This window comes from Microtus pennsylvanicus, chromosome 13 (assembly GCF_037038515.1).
Source record: "Microtus pennsylvanicus isolate mMicPen1 chromosome 13, mMicPen1.hap1, whole genome shotgun sequence".
Classification (NCBI taxonomy): Eukaryota; Metazoa; Chordata; class Mammalia; order Rodentia; family Cricetidae; genus Microtus; species Microtus pennsylvanicus.
Window position 1 is genome coordinate 2369616 of NC_134591.1, and position 18335 is coordinate 2387950.

General features: G+C 49.1%; 1 protein-coding gene across 3 annotated transcripts in view; it reads left to right on the forward strand.

Moving 5' to 3' along the window:
- Positions 1 to 15413, forward strand: part of Znf618 (zinc finger protein 618) — a 182201-nt gene extending 166788 nt beyond the window's left edge. For 2 of the 3 annotated variants that reach the window (XM_075945576.1, XM_075945575.1), the window contains exons 13-14: positions 8502 to 8603; positions 9027 to 10663. In XM_075945576.1, coding sequence (XP_075801691.1) covers positions 8502 to 8603; positions 9027 to 10543 — 1619 coding nt within the window. In that variant the 3' untranslated portion in view covers positions 10544 to 10663. Of the gene's footprint in view, positions 1 to 8501; positions 8604 to 9026 lie in introns of all 3 variants that reach the window. The other variant, XM_075945574.1, reaches the window with a different exon arrangement.
- The last annotated feature ends 2922 nt before the right edge of the window (positions 15414 to 18335 follow it).

Here is an 18335-nt window from a genome sequence, read left to right on the forward strand (position 1 = left end):
TAGTCAGAGGATGTGTCAGTAGGGAGAGTCCCTAGTCCCCAGCATTTCCACAAACAGTCACTCTGTCCCCACACAGCCATTGCATAAAGCCTGGCTGGGGACCTCCCATGTGGGTAGTCAGGGGTCCAGGTCCCTTCCCTCTCATGGCCCTATATTCCCCTGGATATTCAGGGTACTCAGGGGCTTTCTTCTCTGTAGATGTGGGGAGAGGCAAGGGGATACACACATGACACAATTCTTTCATGCTCAGTTACTGTGGGTGGGAAGTTAGGAATATGACCAGCCTGAATCTGTGCAGAAGGGTGCCCAGAGCCTCTGTCCAGGAACAAGCCAATGCTTGCAAAAGGAACCATCTGGGCAAAGAGGCAGCTATCACCTGTCCCTCAGACAGTTCTCGGGGCAGTAGAAACAACATGTGAAGTGAGTGGCAGTGTGCACCTACATTCTCTGCCCGCCTGAGACAGGAGAATCACAAACTCAAGGCCATGTTGGGTAATATGGTAAAAACTTGTTTCAAAAAAAAAGAAATAAAAAGAAATATTATATAAAATGTAGGTGATCCATGATGGGGGCCGAGTAGTTGGCACTGTTGGTACTGCCAGTTGCAATTGTTTATGTCCCTGAGGTTTACAAAGCCTCCAGATTGGGCCTGACTAGCACACACTTTACAGAGTGCCTTAGTCACAGACACCATGACCACGGCAACTCTTATAAAAGAAAGCATTTAACTGGGGTAGCTGACAGTTCAGAGGTTTAGTCCATTATCATCATGGTGGGAACATGGCCGCACTCAGGCAAACATGGCGCTAGAGAAGTAGCTGAGAGTTCTTTATCTGGATCCATATGTACCAGGAAGAGAGACATACTGGCCCTAACTTTGGCATTTGAAACTCCAAAGCCACCCCCAGTGACACATTTCCTCCCATGAGGCCCTGTCCCAACAAGGTCACACTTCCTAATCCTTCTCAAATAGTGCCACTCCCTGATGACCAACAATTCAAGTATGTAGCCCTGTGGGGACCATTCTTATTCAAACCACCACATTCCACTCCCTGGCCCCCATAGGCTCGGAGCCATTCTCTAAGGCAGACATGCATTTAACCCAACTTCAGAAGTCCCCATAGCCTATCACAGTCTCAACAGTGAGCATCCAAAGTTGTAAGATTCATGACAGTCTCTTAATTATAAACCTCTCTAAAACCAAAATCAAAAAGCAGATTGCATGCTTCCAACATACAATGGCACAGATCTACATCACCATTCCAAAAGCGGGAAAGGGAGCGTGGGGCGGAAACACCGCACCAAAGCAAGACTAAAGGTCAGCTGGGTAAACTCCACATTCCTTATCTTCATGTCTGATGTCATAGTGCCCTTCAGATCTCCAACTCCTTCTACCTTTGTTGACTGTAGCACATTTGTTCCACACCCCGTCTGCAGCTCTTTTTGGCTGAATCTCATGGCTCTGGCATCTCCACCATCTTGTATTTTTTCCTTCCTCAGCTTGCTCCTTTTCATACTAGATCTGCATAAAACTGACCGTGAATAACCATGTGACACATCTATTGAAAATTTCTTTTGCCAGTACCAGTAATCCAAAACTCTTCAATTTGGATTCAAGCAGATTTTTCAGACAAGGACAAAAAGTAGCCACATTCTTTGCTAAAGTATCACAGAAATGATCGCTAGGCCCTTTCCTAATATTCCCCCTCTGAAACTTCCTGAGCCGAGCCCCCAGTTCAGCCCACCCTCAGCACCGTTTTCCATGCTCCTACTAATATAGTCCATCAAGCCCCACTTAAAGCGGCCACCTGATTCCTAATCCAGTGTCCCAAAATCAACATTCCACCCCCAAGCAGTACGCTCGGGCCTGTCACAGCAACACCCCACTGCCTGCTACCGGCTTCTGTTCTAGTTTCTGTTGCTGTGAAGAAACACCATGACTGCAGCAACTCTTCTAAAGCACTTCACTGAGGCCTTGCTTAGAGTTTCAGAGGTTCAGTCCATTGTCCTCATGGCAGGGAGCGTGGTGGCACACAGGCAGACCTGGTGCTGGAGAAGGAGCTGAGAACTCCGCACACAGATCCACAGGTAGCAGGAAGAGGGAGAGAGTCACTAGGCCTGATTTTGACTTTGGAAACCTCAAAGCCCAGCCCCAGTGACTTACACAAGGGCACAGCTACCCCAAAAGGCCACACCTCCTAATCCTTCTCAAGCAGTGCCACTCCCTGATGACTAAGCATTCAGTATATAAGCCTGTGGGTACCATTCTTATTCAGACCACCACACAAAGTTATACTCCACCAGCTAATGTGATGCTACTCCAGCCTGTGTTCACTCGTTTCAAGGTGTGTGCTCCACATGAGGCACTAATTCATATTGCTTGGGGGTCTCCCCCCCACTCAGAAATCACTCCAGATGCAACCAAGCTATGAGTGGTGCTCAGGACTCTGGGGCTCTAGTTCTGCTCCCTAGGTCCTGTGAGACCTCAGACAGGAAGCTGTCCCAGTCTCCAAAGCAAAGGCATACAGACTCCTGTTGCCTGGTGTTTTTGCCCCACTTGGAAGTGTTTCCCATCTCCCGGTGACTCCATGGTAAGCCAGGAATGGTTCAAAGCATTTAGGATGCTTAGCACTCCAGGGAAACTTACAGCACTGGAGTGGTGGTAGCTGAGGTCCTGTTCTTTAGATACCAAGCCTGGTTCCTGAGCCTCACAGCCCAGCCTCCCACAGTTAACTCATATTCATTCACATCCCTTCCATCTGCCTCTCTCTGTCTCTCTGTCTCTGTCTTTCTGTCTGTCTGTCTCTCTGTCTCTGTCTGTCTGTCTCTGTCTCTGTGTGTGTGTGTGTGTGTGTGTGTGTGTGTGTGTGTGTGTGTGTGTGGTCTCCTGGGCTGTTCCCTGTTTCTACCAACTGGGGAAGCTGTAATTAGGCGTGAGTCTGTATGTGGATGCTTCTCCATCACTCCTGCAGTTGGAAAACAAAACCATTATGATGCAAGTATGCCTGAGCCAGGAAGTGGCCCCCACTATTCTTCAGCATCTTGGCTTGCTCGGAGTTACTGAAGAGCTGCTTTGTGCTGGTCCAGCGCAGCCAGAGAATGCCGTCCAGTGCAAAGCCAGACGGAATCCCAGCCAGACTAAATCAGGATTAAAGGATTGGCTTCATGGAGGGAAATTAAGTGTTGTGAGCTGCGCAGTTCCCAGCACCACTGATAAGGGGGATCAGCCTCCAGTACACCAATCTCATTAGAGCTGCTGAATGGCACGGGCTAATTCACACGAGTAAACTTACGTGCTGGAGGGAACCTGTCTTCCCTGCTGGCAGTACAGTCATGATGCCGACTGTGGTTAGTGATGCCTGCCAGTGTCGGGTATGTGCTGACTGTGGTACATGGAGCTCTACAAGGTTGACTTCCCATCCCCTTTATAACGGTCCAGAAAACACAACTGCTGGCCCAGCGCATAAGAACTGTCTAACATCATTTCACTGATACTTGCTGGCAGGTCTTGGTCTGAGAGTTTTAGACATGTTCACCATTTAATTCCCAAATGCCACCTTAATGCCATTTCACAGAAAGGGACACTGAAGAGCTGGGGAAATGGCTGTCAGTACAGTGTTTGCCTTGTAAGAATGAGAATCTCTTGATTCTTCAAACCCACATAGAACAGCCAGGCATGGCAATACACACTTGTAACCCTAAGCTGGGAAGTCAGAGACTGGTGAAAGGAACGTTGGGACTCCCTGGCCAGCCAGCTTGGCCCATCCAGTAAAGTATGTAAGGTACGTGTTAGTGTTAGACCCTGTCTTCAAAGAAGGTATGGGGAAGAGCAGGCAAGGTTGGCCTGCAGCCTTCAGTCACAGCACACACCCATGCACCTGCACGTATGCATCATCTGAAGCCAAAGTGGTTAAATCTACTTGCCGAGGTTATAAAATCAGTGCTATGGATCAGTATACTCTCTGGGGGTAAGCTCCTTCCAGATTACATGGCTAACATCCGCACTGAAGCTGCTCTCTGTCCTGGTGCGGTCAGTGGACTTGACCCCTCAGGGAGCCCTTGTAGACCTCACTAGGACCGTGAGAGCACAGCTAAGAGGCACCAGGAGGCTCTCCAGAGAATAAATAAAGTCTGTGTTGTGGGTTGAGTAAGCGGCCACCTCTGATTTCTGATGCCTTGAACCACTTCCCGGCTTTGGGGTTCGTTTCCACTGGGAGAGCTTCTCAAGCCTTTCCTCCCAAAGTGAGGGTTACAGGGGTGATGTATTCAGACTGTGGTACATTCTGAGACAGCCTGGCAGGTACCTATTACTCCATCACCTGTTGGAGGAACAGGTTGAGTATCGCTCTTCTGAAATGCCTGGAAGCAGAAGGATTTCAGACTTCACAAACTTCAGTGTGGTGTATGTGAATATATGCTGAATGTGTTCACATTACCCTCTACCCTCTCTCAACTTCCTCCACTCCTGTCTATTCACCACCCCAAACCAAAGCACTTCCTCCCATTCACATCTGTTTTGTTTTGTGACTCTCAGAATTTAACTACAGCTATCTGTGTGACCATGGTGGTTCTGTGTGACTGTGGCTGGTTCTGTGTGACCGTGGGTGGTTCTGCGTGACCATGGTGGTTCTGTGTGACCATGGTGGTTCTGTGTGACGGTGGCTGGTTCTGTGTGACCGTGGCTGGTTCTGTGTGACCGTGGCTGGTTCTGTGTGACTGTGAGTGGTTCTGTGTGACCGTGGGTGGTTCTGTGTGACCGTGGCTGGTTCTGTGTGACTGTGAGTGGTTCTGTGTGACCGTGGTGGTTCTGTGTGACCGTGGTGGTTCTGTGTGACCGTGGGTGGTTCTGTGTGACCGTGGCTGGTTCTGTGTGACCGTGGCTGGTTCTGTGTGACCGTGGGTGGTTCTGTGTGACCGTGGTGGTTCTGTGTGACCGTGGTGGTTCTGTGTGACCGTGGGTGGTTCTGTGTGACCGTGGGTGGTTCTGTGTGACCATGGTGGTTCTGTGTGACCGTGGGTGGTTCTGTGTGACCATGGTGGTTCTGTGTGACCGTGGCTGGTTCTGTGTGACCGTGGCTGGTTCTGTGTGACCGTGGCTGGTTCTGTGTGACCGTGGTGGTTCTGTGTGACCGTGGGTGGTTCTGTGTGACCGTGGGTGGTTCTGTGTGACCATGGTGGTTCTGTGTGACCGTGGGTGGTTCTGTGTGACCATGGTGGTTCTGTGTGACCGTGGGTGGTTCTGTGTGACCATGGTGGTTCTGTGTGACCATGGAGGTTCTGTGTGACCACGGGTGGTTCTGAGTGACCGTGGTGGTTCTGTGTGACCATGGTGGTTCTGTGTGACCGTGGGTGGTTCTGTGTGACCATGGTGGTTCTGTGTGACCGTGGCTGGTTCTTTGTGACCATGGTGGTTCTGTGTGACCATGGAGGTTCTGTGTGACCACGGGTGGTTCTGAGTGACCGTGGTGGTTCTGTGTGACCGTGGTGGTTCTGTGTGACCGTGGCTGATTCTGTGTGACCGTGGTGGTTCTGTGTGACCACGGGTGGTTCTGTGTGACTTGATGGTTCTGTGTCAACTTGACACAAGCTAGAGGTATCAAAGGAAGGAGCCTCAGTTGAGGAAATGCCTCCATGAGATCCAGCTGTAAGGCATTTTCTCATTTAGTAATCTGTGGAGGAGGGCCCAGCCCATGGTGGGTGGTACTATCCCAGGCTACTGGTCCTGGGTTCTTTAAGAAGGTGGGCTGAGCAAGCCATGAGAAGCAAGTCAGTAGGCAACATTCCTCCATGGCCTCTGCATCAGCTCCTGCCTCCTGGATCCTGTCCCATGTGAGTTCCTGTCCCGATTGCCTTCCGTGGTGAACCACAATGCTGAAGTGTTGGGCTTTTCCTCCATAACCTGTCCTCTGGTCACGGTGCTTTGTCACAGCAGTAGAAACTCTAAGACAGTGGGTTTAGAACTATCTGTTGGTGTGCTTAGCAGTAGGTTCACAACTAAAGATGGTTGCTCCCTCATCTTTCAGAGTCTGTGATAGCCCTTCCCACATCCATGGCTGCTTGTTGTCAGGGCGAGGCTTATGCAGGTCCAGTGCAGGTTACTACAGCTGCTGGGGGTTCGTGACTAGTGGTTGTGTCATGACTAGGTCACATTTTCCAGTCCTTTTTCCTGTCTTGCAGCTCTTTCATTCTTCCTGACCCCTTGACCCCTTGTCCTTAGTGTTCCTGGAGCCTTAGGAAGGGTAGTATACTTTTTTTTTAAAGTTTTTTCGAGACAGGGTTTCTCTGTAGCTTTGGAGCCTGTCCTGGAACTAGCTCTGTAGACCAGGCTGGCCTCGAACTCCCAGAGATCTGCCTGCCTCTGCCTCCCAAGTGCTGGGATTAAAGGCATGCGCCACTTTCTTTCTTTTGGGGGGGGGGGATGGGCACTCAGACATCACTTACTCTCAGTACCTTGGGCAGTCCTGAGTCTCTGCAGTCACCTCTATTCACCAAAAAGAGGCTTATCTCAGGCTAAGAGTAACTTTGTCTATTTGTGTAAAAGAGGTGCTTAGTCATTTTAGTCAAAGAACAGTTCTGAGTTATCCCCTTGGGCCTATGACTTTGCCGACTGTGGATCGTTGACCTGGCTTTCAATACTAAGCATGAATTACTTCCTGTGGAGTGATTGAATTGAATTGAATCATAAGGTGATTAGTTGATTACCTGAGTTGTGCTGTTAGTACTCAGGTGGGCACATCTTCTCTAGAAGGTTGGTTTTATAGTTCGTAAGATTCACAGCTAGGGAAGTCTTTTGATGCGTTTTGTACTAGGGTTGCCTGCTCAATAAATGAACATGAAGAAAGCAAGCAATCCAATTAGAAGGGGGTTGTGGAATTAAGCAGAGAGTTTTCAAAAGAAGAAATACAGATGGCAAATGAACACTTTTGAAAGTGTATAGCATCCTCAGTGCAGGGAAATGCAGATTAAAACTGCTTAAGATTTTATCTCCTGAGACTGGGGAGCTGGCTCAGTCATTTAAAGCACTGGCTGCTCTTGCAGAGGACCCAGGTTCAATTCCCCACTCCCACATGACAGCTTTCAACTGTCTGAAACTCCAGTCCAAGAGGATCCAGAACCCTCTTCTAATCTCAACAGAGACATGCATACAGGCAAAACATAAATACACATAAAGTATTTTCTAATGCTGAATTAGAAGATCCCATCTCCAGTCAGAATGGCTACCATCAAACAATGGCAATAGTAGTCTCGTAAAATGAGTTGTGAGGTGGTCTTACTACCCATGTTTTCTAGGAGGATTTGTATAGAATTTATATTATTACTTAAGTTTTTCATAAAAATCAACCAGTGAACTTTTAAGGGTTCTTTATGGGAATTACTTAACTATGAGCTGTTTCTTTAATGGGCACAGAATTTCAAATTATTCATTTCTTCTGGGATGAGCTTTGTTTCTTCGTCTCTTTGAGGTGTGTGTCTTGCCTAACTTGTTGAATTAATTAGCCTAAAGTTTATAGTTACTTTTAGTCCTTTTGGCATCTGTGGGCTCTGTAGTGATGACTTCTTTTCTTTCTTTGTCCTGATGGTCTGTAGACTCTGGTCAGAGCTTTATCAAGTAGACTGATCTTTACAAAGAATTGGTGTTTGTTTTTATTGGTTTTGCTCTTTTATGTCTGTCCATTTTCTATTTCATTTGTGTTTCTGCTGAGTTATTTCTTCTCCTTACTTTTGGCTCAAGTTGCTTATTGTTAGACCTCTTTTTAAAAATACTTGTTTTATGTGTATATGTCTGGATGAGTGAATGCCACATGTATGTGAGATGCCTGTGGAGGCCAGCAGAGGTCACTAGAGCCCTTGGAGCTGGAATTACACATATAACACATATAGAACACAGCCTTCTGGAAGATGAGTATGTACTCCTAACCCCTCAGTCATCTCTGCAGCCTGTTGTCTGCTTAATCCATGTATGTTCTTCCCCCAGCCCTTTTATGCTCAGTAACAGTTGCTAAGAGAAATAAGTCAGATCTCTAGTGGTAATTCGTCTATTTGTGTCAATTCAGTTTTCTCTTTTGTATTTAAAGCTACGTGTGTTTTTAAACTCATATTCTAGGTAAATTGGCCAGTTCATGGTCATACAGATTCTCTTGTTACCCCAGCAACATTTGTTCTGGTCTGATTATCTAGTATACCTTGAAGAAGTAGGAGATGGTGAGACACTTTGGAGTACTTGGGGTGCACACACACTTCAGGGCTGTATTTTGTGACTGTGGTGGGCCCATGTTCTAAGAGTTATCTGTGTCCTGGCCTCTTCCCTGTCATCTCCATAGTCCTTTCTGAAGTTGTGTGGTAGCCATACCATTGTCCTCAGTTTCCAGAGTGTGCAGGTGAGGCTTTGAAAGCATAGACAGTTTCTGAGAAGCCTGAACTGAACTCCCTGGGGTCATGTGTTGCTTTCCCTCTGGCCCCCTTAGCCTTCAGAGTAACGCGTTGTCCCATTGTACCTGCAGCGGACAGTGAGAACAACATGGCCTCCAGCCAGTCCCGATCTCCACCCGCTGCGGTGGAGGAGAAGTGGAAGCCTCAGGCCCAGAGGAACAGTGCCAACCACAGTAGGTCCCAGTGCATGTTTGTGTCCAAATCACTACGTAATGCCAGAATCACAACTAGAACCCCACATTTTCAGTTTTCATAAGCTCCTCTCTTGACGCTGTCCCTAAAACACATTACTCAAGAAAGACTCCTATGTAATTCCTGTTGAGGAAAAGGTTGTGTTCAAAGGTTTAGGCTTGGCACCTGTGGCAAGTGTGTTGCACACATACCACTATACACAGTTCTCATGCCCACGGCATTATTACTCAGTCATAGAACTTTATCCCTATGGTGCCATCAGTTGTTAAAAGCAGACCCCACCAATTTGTATGCAAGTCTAAACCTAAATCTAAATCTTCATACTAGCCCTTTAGAGTATTACTGCTGCCAAGTTAAACTTTGAATATCAAAAGTAATCTTTCTTTTGTTGTGTCCCCTGCCAGCCACAACTAGTAGTTTGACACCCAACAGTGTAATCCCTGAGAAGGAGCGGCAGAACATTGCAGAAAGGCTACTGCGGGTCATGTGCGCTGACCTGGGTGCGCTGAGCGTGGTCAGTGGAAAGGAGTTCCTCAAGTTGGCCCAAACCCTGGTAGACAGTGGCGCCCGCTATGGAGCCTTCTCAGTCACCGAGATCCTGGGCAACTTTAACACTCTAGCACTGAAGCACCTGCCACGCATGTACAACCAGGTGAAGGTGAAGGTGACATGCGCCCTGGGCAGCAATGCCTGCCTGGGCATTGGTGTCACATGCCACTCCCAGAGTGTGGGCCCTGACTCCTGCTACATCCTTACGGCCTACCAGGCTGAGGGCAACCACATCAAGAGTTATGTGCTAGGCGTGAAGGGTGCGGACATTCGTGACAGCGGTGACTTGGTGCATCATTGGGTGCAGAACGTGCTGTCAGAGTTTGTGATGTCAGAGATCCGTACTGTGTATGTGACGGATTGCCGGGTAAGCACATCTGCCTTCTCCAAGGCTGGCATGTGCCTTCGCTGCTCAGCCTGTGCCTTGAACTCAGTGGTACAGAGTGTGCTGAGCAAGCGGACACTGCAGGCCCGCAGCATGCATGAGGTCATCGAGCTGCTCAATGTGTGTGAGGACTTAGCAGGCTCCACGGGCCTGGCCAAGGAGACCTTTGGCTCTCTGGAGGAGACATCACCCCCACCCTGCTGGAACTCAGTAACAGACTCGCTGCTTCTGGTCCACGAGCGCTATGAGCAGATCTGTGAGTTCTATAGTCGTGCCAAGAAGATGAACCTCATCCAGAGCCTCAACAAGCACTTGTTGAGCAACCTGGCCGCCATCCTGACACCTGTGAAGCAGGCAGTCATCGAGCTCAGCAATGAGAGCCAGCCCACCCTGCAGCTGGTGCTGCCCACCTATGTCCGGCTGGAGAAGCTCTTCACAGCCAAAGCCAATGACGCGGGCACCGTCAGCAAGCTCTGCCATCTCTTCCTAGAAGCTCTCAAGGAGAACTTCAAGGTGCACCCAGCCCACAAGGTGGCCATGATCCTGGATCCCCAGCAGAAACTGCGGCCAGTGCCACCCTACCAGCACGAGGAGATCATCAGCAAGGTGTGTGAGCTCATCCATGAGGTGAAGGAGTCCTGGGCCGAGGAGGCCGACTTTGAGCCTGCCGCCAAGAAGGCACGCTCAGCTGCGGGCGAACACCCCACAACTCAGGAGGATGACCGGCTGGGCAAGAACGAAGTGTATGACTACCTTCAGGAACCTCTCTTCCAGGCCACTCCTGATCTCTTCCAGTACTGGTCATGTGTGACCCAAAAGCACACGAAACTCGCCAAGCTCGCATTCTGGCTCCTGGCTGTTCCTGCTGTGGGGGCTCGAAGCGGGTGTGTAAATATGTGTGAGCAAGCACTTCTGATTAAAAGGAGGCGGCTGCTTAGTCCAGAAGACATGAACAAGCTCATGTTTTTGAAATCTAACATGCTTTAAGACTCGACTTTGGGGAAAACAAACAAAAGACAAAAGACGAAAAGAAAAACATTAGGGAAACACACACACAATACTGTCACAAAGAAATTTAAGTTCTAAACACTGTGGAACCTCATTGTAAATGCCCCTGGAAACTTAAGTGCTTTTTTTTTAGTGTATGTGTGTGTGTGCGTGTGTGTGTGCACATGTGTCCACACCCACACACGTGACATTGCATGGGTAAAAGGTGTGGGGAGCTCATGCTTCAGTGCACAGGCAGAGCACGCACACTCACCACACACACACACACACACACACAAACCTGGTGTGTGTGCACATGCCTGTTCTCAGGCGTGTGTGCATTGAGCTGGGTGTGTCAGGAAAGCCGAGAGACTGGGAAAGCGGATGGTTTCACTTTCCTCGGGCAGGGGCTCAGAGGACTCCATTCAGGTGTGCAGAGTGGGAGAAGCTGAGATTGTGAAATATTCAGGCAGCTGAGTGGCTTGAAGTCCCCTCCCCATCTCCAGCCCTTCCTTTGCGTTCCTCCGACCCCTGAACCCGTGGCCCCCTCCTCTGCCGCAGCTGCTCATCAGATGGACAGTTTCTGCACTGGACTTCATTCCTTGTTTCACCTTCAGGGCATTAAGCTGCTGTACCTGTGACCTCCCCCTGGGATGTCTGGGGCAGCTGCCTTAGATACACACTATCTATCTCCCCAAGTCAGGAAAGGAGACTTGAAAAATAGAAAACTGATGTTTTACTTTTTAATATAAGAGAGAGGAAAAAAAGACATTTTTTTCCAGAGATGTATAGCTGACTCTACACGCAAGGTTTTTTGTTTTTGTTTTTGTTTTTTTCCTCCAATGCAATTTTTTATCTCTCTGGGGATTCAGTTTCTTTTCACTTTTGATTTAGACTGCTGGGAGGCACTGAATGTTGTAGCTTACGTTCTGCAGTTTTGTTTTGTTTGGTTTACTTGCCCTTTTTTTGATGACAAGTCACACTGTAAACTAAGCTCGTCTCAGAGGCGGTGTTCAGGACGCACATGGCAGCGGTCAAGCATATGGCTGTGCATCTGGGGTAGGGAGTTGAGAGGAGTCGTGGTTCCTTGGCTGTGGCTTTGGTGGAAACCATAGTGGGCAGCGTGTGGCTTTAGGGGTCCTGAATGTCAGCAGGAGGCCACTGCCTGGTTTCTGCCTATGGTAGTGTGCGTGTCCACCTCTTGAATGTTCACCTCCATATGACTCACCACATCCTAACCTCCAGTTCTTCAGGGACCGTCATATACTCCACGTCTGTGTCTGCCAGACCCACAGTCTCTCTCCCTCTCTCCCCTGGGAGTCTGTAGCCCTCAGAGGTCTCCACAGGCACCGCAGACCTGCAGTCAGGGCATTGGTGTGGCACAGTACGTTGCTGGTTGAACACTTGGCATCCTGTGGGCATGAGCTTGACTGAATGCTGTGAAAGGGGTTGTTAGCCCTTGCTGCTGATTCCCCCTGGCTGGGAACTCGTGTTCTACATAGTCCAGATGCCAAGAGGGGACAGATGAGCACAACCTCCCCATAAATAAAGAACTTGGTGTCCCTGGTCCTCCGGCGACCACAGCTGTGGGATGGGCTTGCATGCACATCAGGCTGAGAACGGCCACCCCTGTTGGTTATTTGCAAAAGCACCTCTACCACTTGGGGCTTGGACTGGCCCCCTCTTTCCAGTCCTAAAGCATTACTCAACTGAAAGATACCTCGACTTCAAAAGCACTGTACCCAGAGTGTCTCCAGATCCCCAACAAGAGGGGTGAAGATGGTTTAAAAACTCAAAGGCTTCTTGTTACGTTCCAGGTTCCAAAACACTGTCCTTGAGGAGTAAGCCTGCACTCTTTGCCTCAGCAGACTGCCCAAGCTCTCCTGCCGATTCTCAGATTCACAATAGAGCAGAGAAGACTGTCCAGTTCACTCCAGCTTTGTTCTCAGGAACCTCCACACAGTCTCTACTCCAGGGCAAATTCTAGGCAATGTCTTCAATTTGGGTCTTAGCATCAAAGGAACCTCTGTTCACAGTGGAGAAATCCAGACAGGAACTGAATGTCACTCTCTGAAGAATGTAGGAATGTCTTCAGACTTGGGACATTACAGAAGGTGGGCTCTGGTTGGCTAATGGTGTACGCCTCCAATCTCCCTCAGCTGTTGGGAAAGGGGCCACAACCTGACACTTGTAGGCACACTGGAAGCTGGGGTGCTCAGTGCAGTCAGTGAGAGCCGAAGCTGGGCTGAGCTGCTGTTGCTGGCTCACATCAACCAAGCCCGTGTGTGCTGGGCTGAGCTGCTGTTGCTGGCTCACATCAGCCAAGCCTGCGTGTGCTGGGCTGAGCTGCTGTTGCTGGCTCACATCAGCCAAGCCCACATGTGCATTTCAAGCATTCTTTTTGAAGCATGGAACATTTGCCCTGCAGAAAGAAAATTGGTGTTAAACTCCAGGCATCTGGTCAAAGGCCGTCACTTCCTGTCCAGTTCCTTTACACCTAGACTCTATCCCTGGACTTTGATTGCCTCCGTAGGTCCAATGTGAGCCCCAATCAATCCTCAGAACCTGTCTCCCAGGCCGCCTCATCCTCACAGATTATAAAGTGGCAGGCTGTCAATCATTTCTCTCTAGTTTCAACCGGAAAGACTGTGCCTATCACACGGTGCACATCCTGCAACCAACAGCTCATAAATCCCAAAGATCTCCTGGGTTCATCCACAGGCCCCCACAGCAGCAATAGCCACCTTACCAAATTCTAGTTCAGCCAAAGCACTAAGATAGGCTCTTCCAGTTCATCTCCAATTGCCTGGGCTGGCCCTGACCTTCAGAAAGGTCTTTGTCATCTGCCTCCTCGTTCTGTGACCACTAAAGTTCTACACCATTGGCTTTGGGGGACTGGGAGGCCAGGAAGCTGGGCCATTTCTATCTCTGTTCTCATAGCTTACCTTGAGCTGTGTGATTCCCTGGCCAAAAATTGTCTTTGCTTTGACATCTGTGAACCCAAACATGGAAGTAGAGAAGATGAACATCCATTAGCAATGTTCTCTGCAAAGTTGAGGTCACTCATGAAGCCCAAGCCAGGGACTGTGACTTGTTTGCCTGGTGGCTCACCGCTCAAGAGGTCTCAGGTCTGTGAGGGGCGATTGTACATGGAAGCCCTTGTTCTTAGCGTGGCTGTGTTCCCAGGACCCAAGTCTACCTGCCAGGCCTCCCTTGCATGGCATATTCAGCAACCAGAAACAAGACGGGTGCTTCCCGAGCACAGCTGTCTGCATTTCATCCCTAGGGATTGCCTGCACAGAAGTCTTGTGCTACAGCACCAATGATGTCACCATCCCACTTGAGGACTTCGCGTTTGGCATGGTGGGGCAGGCTTGCTCTTGGCCGGGGAAAGGTGCCCGTTTCCTGGTGGGAAGGGCAGCCGGTGAGAGTGATGAGAGCCCAGCTTGAGGTTTTAGGACAGTCCTGACCCCTGCTGTGCAGGCTGGCCAAGAGTCTTCATTTCACTTTGACAGATATATCTCCTGCACTTTGAAGAAATGGAAGAATTCTACACGGCATGTTTTCCACTGTGAAACTGAAGCTCTGCCATTGGAGCCCACTTTTGAGCAAGGTCCCCTATTTTCCTGGCCACAGGCTAGACTGCCCAAGAAGGGCAACACCTGAGGAGAGTCTGGGCACTGTCTGTACTCACTCTGAGGACGCAGGGTCACCAGGAAGGATCAAAGCTGGTGTGTAGGTGAAAAAAGACCCTGTGGGATGCCACCCCAGACCTTATGCCATGCTTCAAGAGAAGCGCACAGGGCACTCCTTACCGCATAAGCTGTGCCAAGCCCCCAGCTTCCTGGCCTTGGCAGTGGCATGACACTGTTGTGTCTGGAATATATGTAGAGGAAGGCTTCTGGGGGCAGAACCAAGAAACTAAGGCTCAGGCTATACCCTGGAGACTGCACAGGGGCTCCTGTCCCCAGGGCAGTGGGAGAGCTGGCAAGAAGGTTGGCCCTCCCCTTCACTGTGGCTAACATTTGCTAGGCCAGTTATGGTGAACCAATGATACAGTGTTTCCTCTTACGTTTCCCTCCTGTCTCCCCTTTACAGGGTCTCCGGGGGGGATTTATGGCTGTGGTTGTTTTTCTTCCTATCTCATTTGGGTCTGAGGGTGGCAGTCTAGAGAGCCCAGGCTTTGACCAAGGGAACCTGTGGTCTCTGAGGTTTCACATGGAAGAGGGTGGTACCTTCAAGGTTCTATTTCCATATGGGAAATTGACTAGGCTTGGAGTTGGCATTAGCATCATGGCCCACCAAGGTCCTACCCACCCAAGCTTCCCATTGGGAAACCTTGACTCTTTGAACCAAAGTTCCTTAAAGGGGCACAGCCCAGCCTTGTCCTTCAGAGCCTGAATTTGCATACCAGCTGGAAGGAAGAATCCTCCCAAAGGCTCTCCTAGGACCCTTCTCCCACCCACTCAGGGTGGATGGTTTCCCCAACAGGGCTCAAGCTTGTGGCCAGATGTGGGCTGGGTCTGGCCAGCCAGGAAAGAGCAAGAGCCGTGTGGCAGGGCCTTCTGGGCCCCCAGCATCAGGAAACCATTTTGTACAACAACCCCGAGCAGAGATATTTTTAAGAGGCATGAGTTATTTTCAGTTGTCTCCTGATCCTGTCTTTTTTCCTTTCCCCCACAACTTCACGTGGGTGATCCGTTCACATCAGGTAAATCTTGAGAACGCCTTGGTGCCCCCATCCCTCCTGCCCCCCAACTCAGTGACCACGTGTGTGCGTCCCCATCCTGTCTCAGTAGTAATGACGTTCTAGGCAATACCATAGACACATCCGTGTCTCGCTTTGAGTGCAAGAAACTCAAGTCATCTTTAAAAAAATTAAAAACACAAAAAAATTACAAAAAAAAGCAAACACACACACAAAAAAATATCTTTTTTAGGCCAGAGTTTTCTACAGGTATTAATGAATATTTTTCTTAATCCTTATAAGTTTTATGTGTTTAATATTTCTTAATACCAGTAGCATTAATTTATACTTTTGTAGCAACATAATATTTTTATAAACAGCCAGTGCTTGGCTCAAGTCTTCACGGGGGTTTGTGCAGGGCTATCTTAGGGACCCTGTGTACCATGTACTGTATTTAAAAGTTACCTAGTGTCGCACTTGCTGTGTTAATTAACAAAGATGTCGTTGGTGGTCTCCTGTCCCATGGCGTGGGTCCCGCAGTTCTTCAAGGAGCCACATTGCATGGGGTTGAGTTGCCAGTTCTGGTGATACATAAACTCCCAAGTCAAACTTGTGGGTTTATTTAGGGTTTTCTGTGCGTCCTTTTGGGGTGTTTTGCTTTTGGTTTGGATACTGTTTCTCCATTTTGCAGTCAAATAGGTTTCATGCTGTTTAAAAATTTTACTGATGTTAAATGGAGGAAAGGAACAGAAAAATTTTAAAAAGAGAGATTTTTACAAAGTAATAAAATTTAAAACTGAGCTGTTTCAATGTTGCTGTTTTTACCTGTCTGTTCTCATTCAAAATGGAGTGTTCCCATGGAGAAGTGGAAGGTTCCACTGGGTTCCTTAAGTCACCAAAAGCCCCAGCCCAAGATTCATTTTCTCCCCCAACCCCCAAACCATTTCCCAGTTGGTTGATGCCAAGGCAGAAAGACATCCTTTCGGTGACTGGAGGACCAGTCGCTGGGCACGTTCACAGTTCATGTCATCAGTGTTGTTTTTATGGTTTTACAATAAAACGGCCTCTAGGAACTCTGGTGTGTGGTCTTTTTCTTACGGTTGGAATTGGGCCATGCTATCACAGATCACAAGGCTGCTGAGGTCACACTTGCCCACGCCTTATCTAAGGGTCATTGGTTGTCACAGCATAGACCTGGCTCAGCCAGTGTTTGATGGATTTGGAGAAGTTATCAAAGGAGACCAGGACCTGCTGTGAGAGGTTTGTTTCAGAATAAGGGGTGGATTTAATCAGTCCTGCTGGTTTAGGATGTAAGGCACACATCAAAGTAGGCCTGGCTCCAGAGCTGTCCGCGAGGTACCTTCAGTACAGTGCCCAGAGTCTCCCATGCAATGTGTGTGTGTAAAGAGCTCTCATGTGTACCATGTGAGTCTTCCCTGGGGAAGACTAGCCCAGTCTTGATAGCATTGGGACTGTGAACAGAGTTGGCTCCCACAACTGATTCTGATGTCATAGACAAGACGACATTCATGCTTTTCTTCTGTAGATTCAAAGTTGACGGGGAGAAGATCCCTGCAGAAAATGAACCGAGGCCTGTCTAGAGGTGAGGGTAGAACACCCCAAGGGAGCCCAGCGCGGGTGAGTAAGGCACAGACCCTTCCCACCTCAGGTCCCACCCGTGTCCCTGACAAGCGGTAGGTTGTCTCACTCTAAGAAGCTGAGCCACTTGGATCTTCCGGCAAAAAATCCTGTCAAATTCTGTGCAGGTGTCATCTTAATTCTTGGCTCCTTCCGAGAGGGCAACAGCCCAGCCCTGCAGGCATGCCCCCATGGAAGCTTCTACAAGGGAACCATGGCATCTGTGTGCCAGCAGTTGGTGCAGAAGTTTCTCCACAGCCGAAGTTATCAGAAAGATGGCAGCATCCACAGAGTTTTCTGAGTTCCTTTGACCTTGAAGGTCAAATAAGGTCAGGCCATGGCCTGTGAACCTCACCACTGAAGGGCCAGCCTCTGGGCTGTGTGATCATTTAAGAAGGTGTTTATTAAGTGGCTGTGTCTGTACTGTAGCAAGCAAATCTGACTAGTAGCCACTAAAAAGCCTGTGGCAGGACCGAATGTGCTGTGTTCCCTTTCAGGGTAGGGGCCTCCCGGAAGGGAATGAATCTTGGTCCCTTTTGTGATGAGTGGTGTGGATTCCTGGGACTGCGTTACAGGCAGGCCTCACCCCATTGCACTAGAAGGATAACTGGGTTGTTGGAGCACACTGTCGTTTAAAGCTGTGGCAAGCCCCAGGCCCCTGGTGTGTCTTCCCATAAGCACTGAGCAGCCCATCCAGCGTGTGGTAGCCCATACCTCTGATCCCAGCTGGATAGGTAGAGGCAGACAATCATGGGTGTGAGGCCAGCCTGGGCTACACATAAGGATCTTATCTCAAAGCCTCCAAGATCTGAGCAAATTTTCATTAGGGCACTTTTTAATAGGGAATTCAGAATTATGCAAAAATCTGACCATGAACCTGACCTTCCACCACTGGTGGGACCCGGCCAGCATATGAAACCTGTACTTTCTGTCAAAGATGTGTCCCCCAGACAGCCCAAAATACTCCAATTCAGAGTGGTACCTCCAACTCCCATTGGCATCTTTCTCTGGTATATGAGGATGGATTATATTGTGATGGGGTTTATTAGCCCCATGGGGAACCTTACTGAAATCTTCTTTCTGCACAGTTGCCTGTCTCCCCTGAGGCTTCTTCTAACTTTCAAACCAGAGCTGTGACCACTGTCCCTTCAGAAAAATCTCTTCTCTTGGAAACTAGGAACTCCAAGTTCCAGACCTTGAAGGACAAGGTAGTGTCTATGTGTGTCTTGAGACTATAGAGTGTTCTAGACTCTCGTCCTCCTTGCCTGACAGAACATGTCAGGCCAGCAGAGGGCTGGGTGAGGACCCCGGGAGAAGGTGGAGAGCCAGCAGGTGCTGCAGCTCCAGGAGATTGGGGATGTATATGGGACAAGCTGACAGCTGGAGGGAACCACTACAAAGGATTTGGATGTGACAAGGATGGGGACAACCTCAGGCACCTGAACATTCCAGGACACCACTATTTCT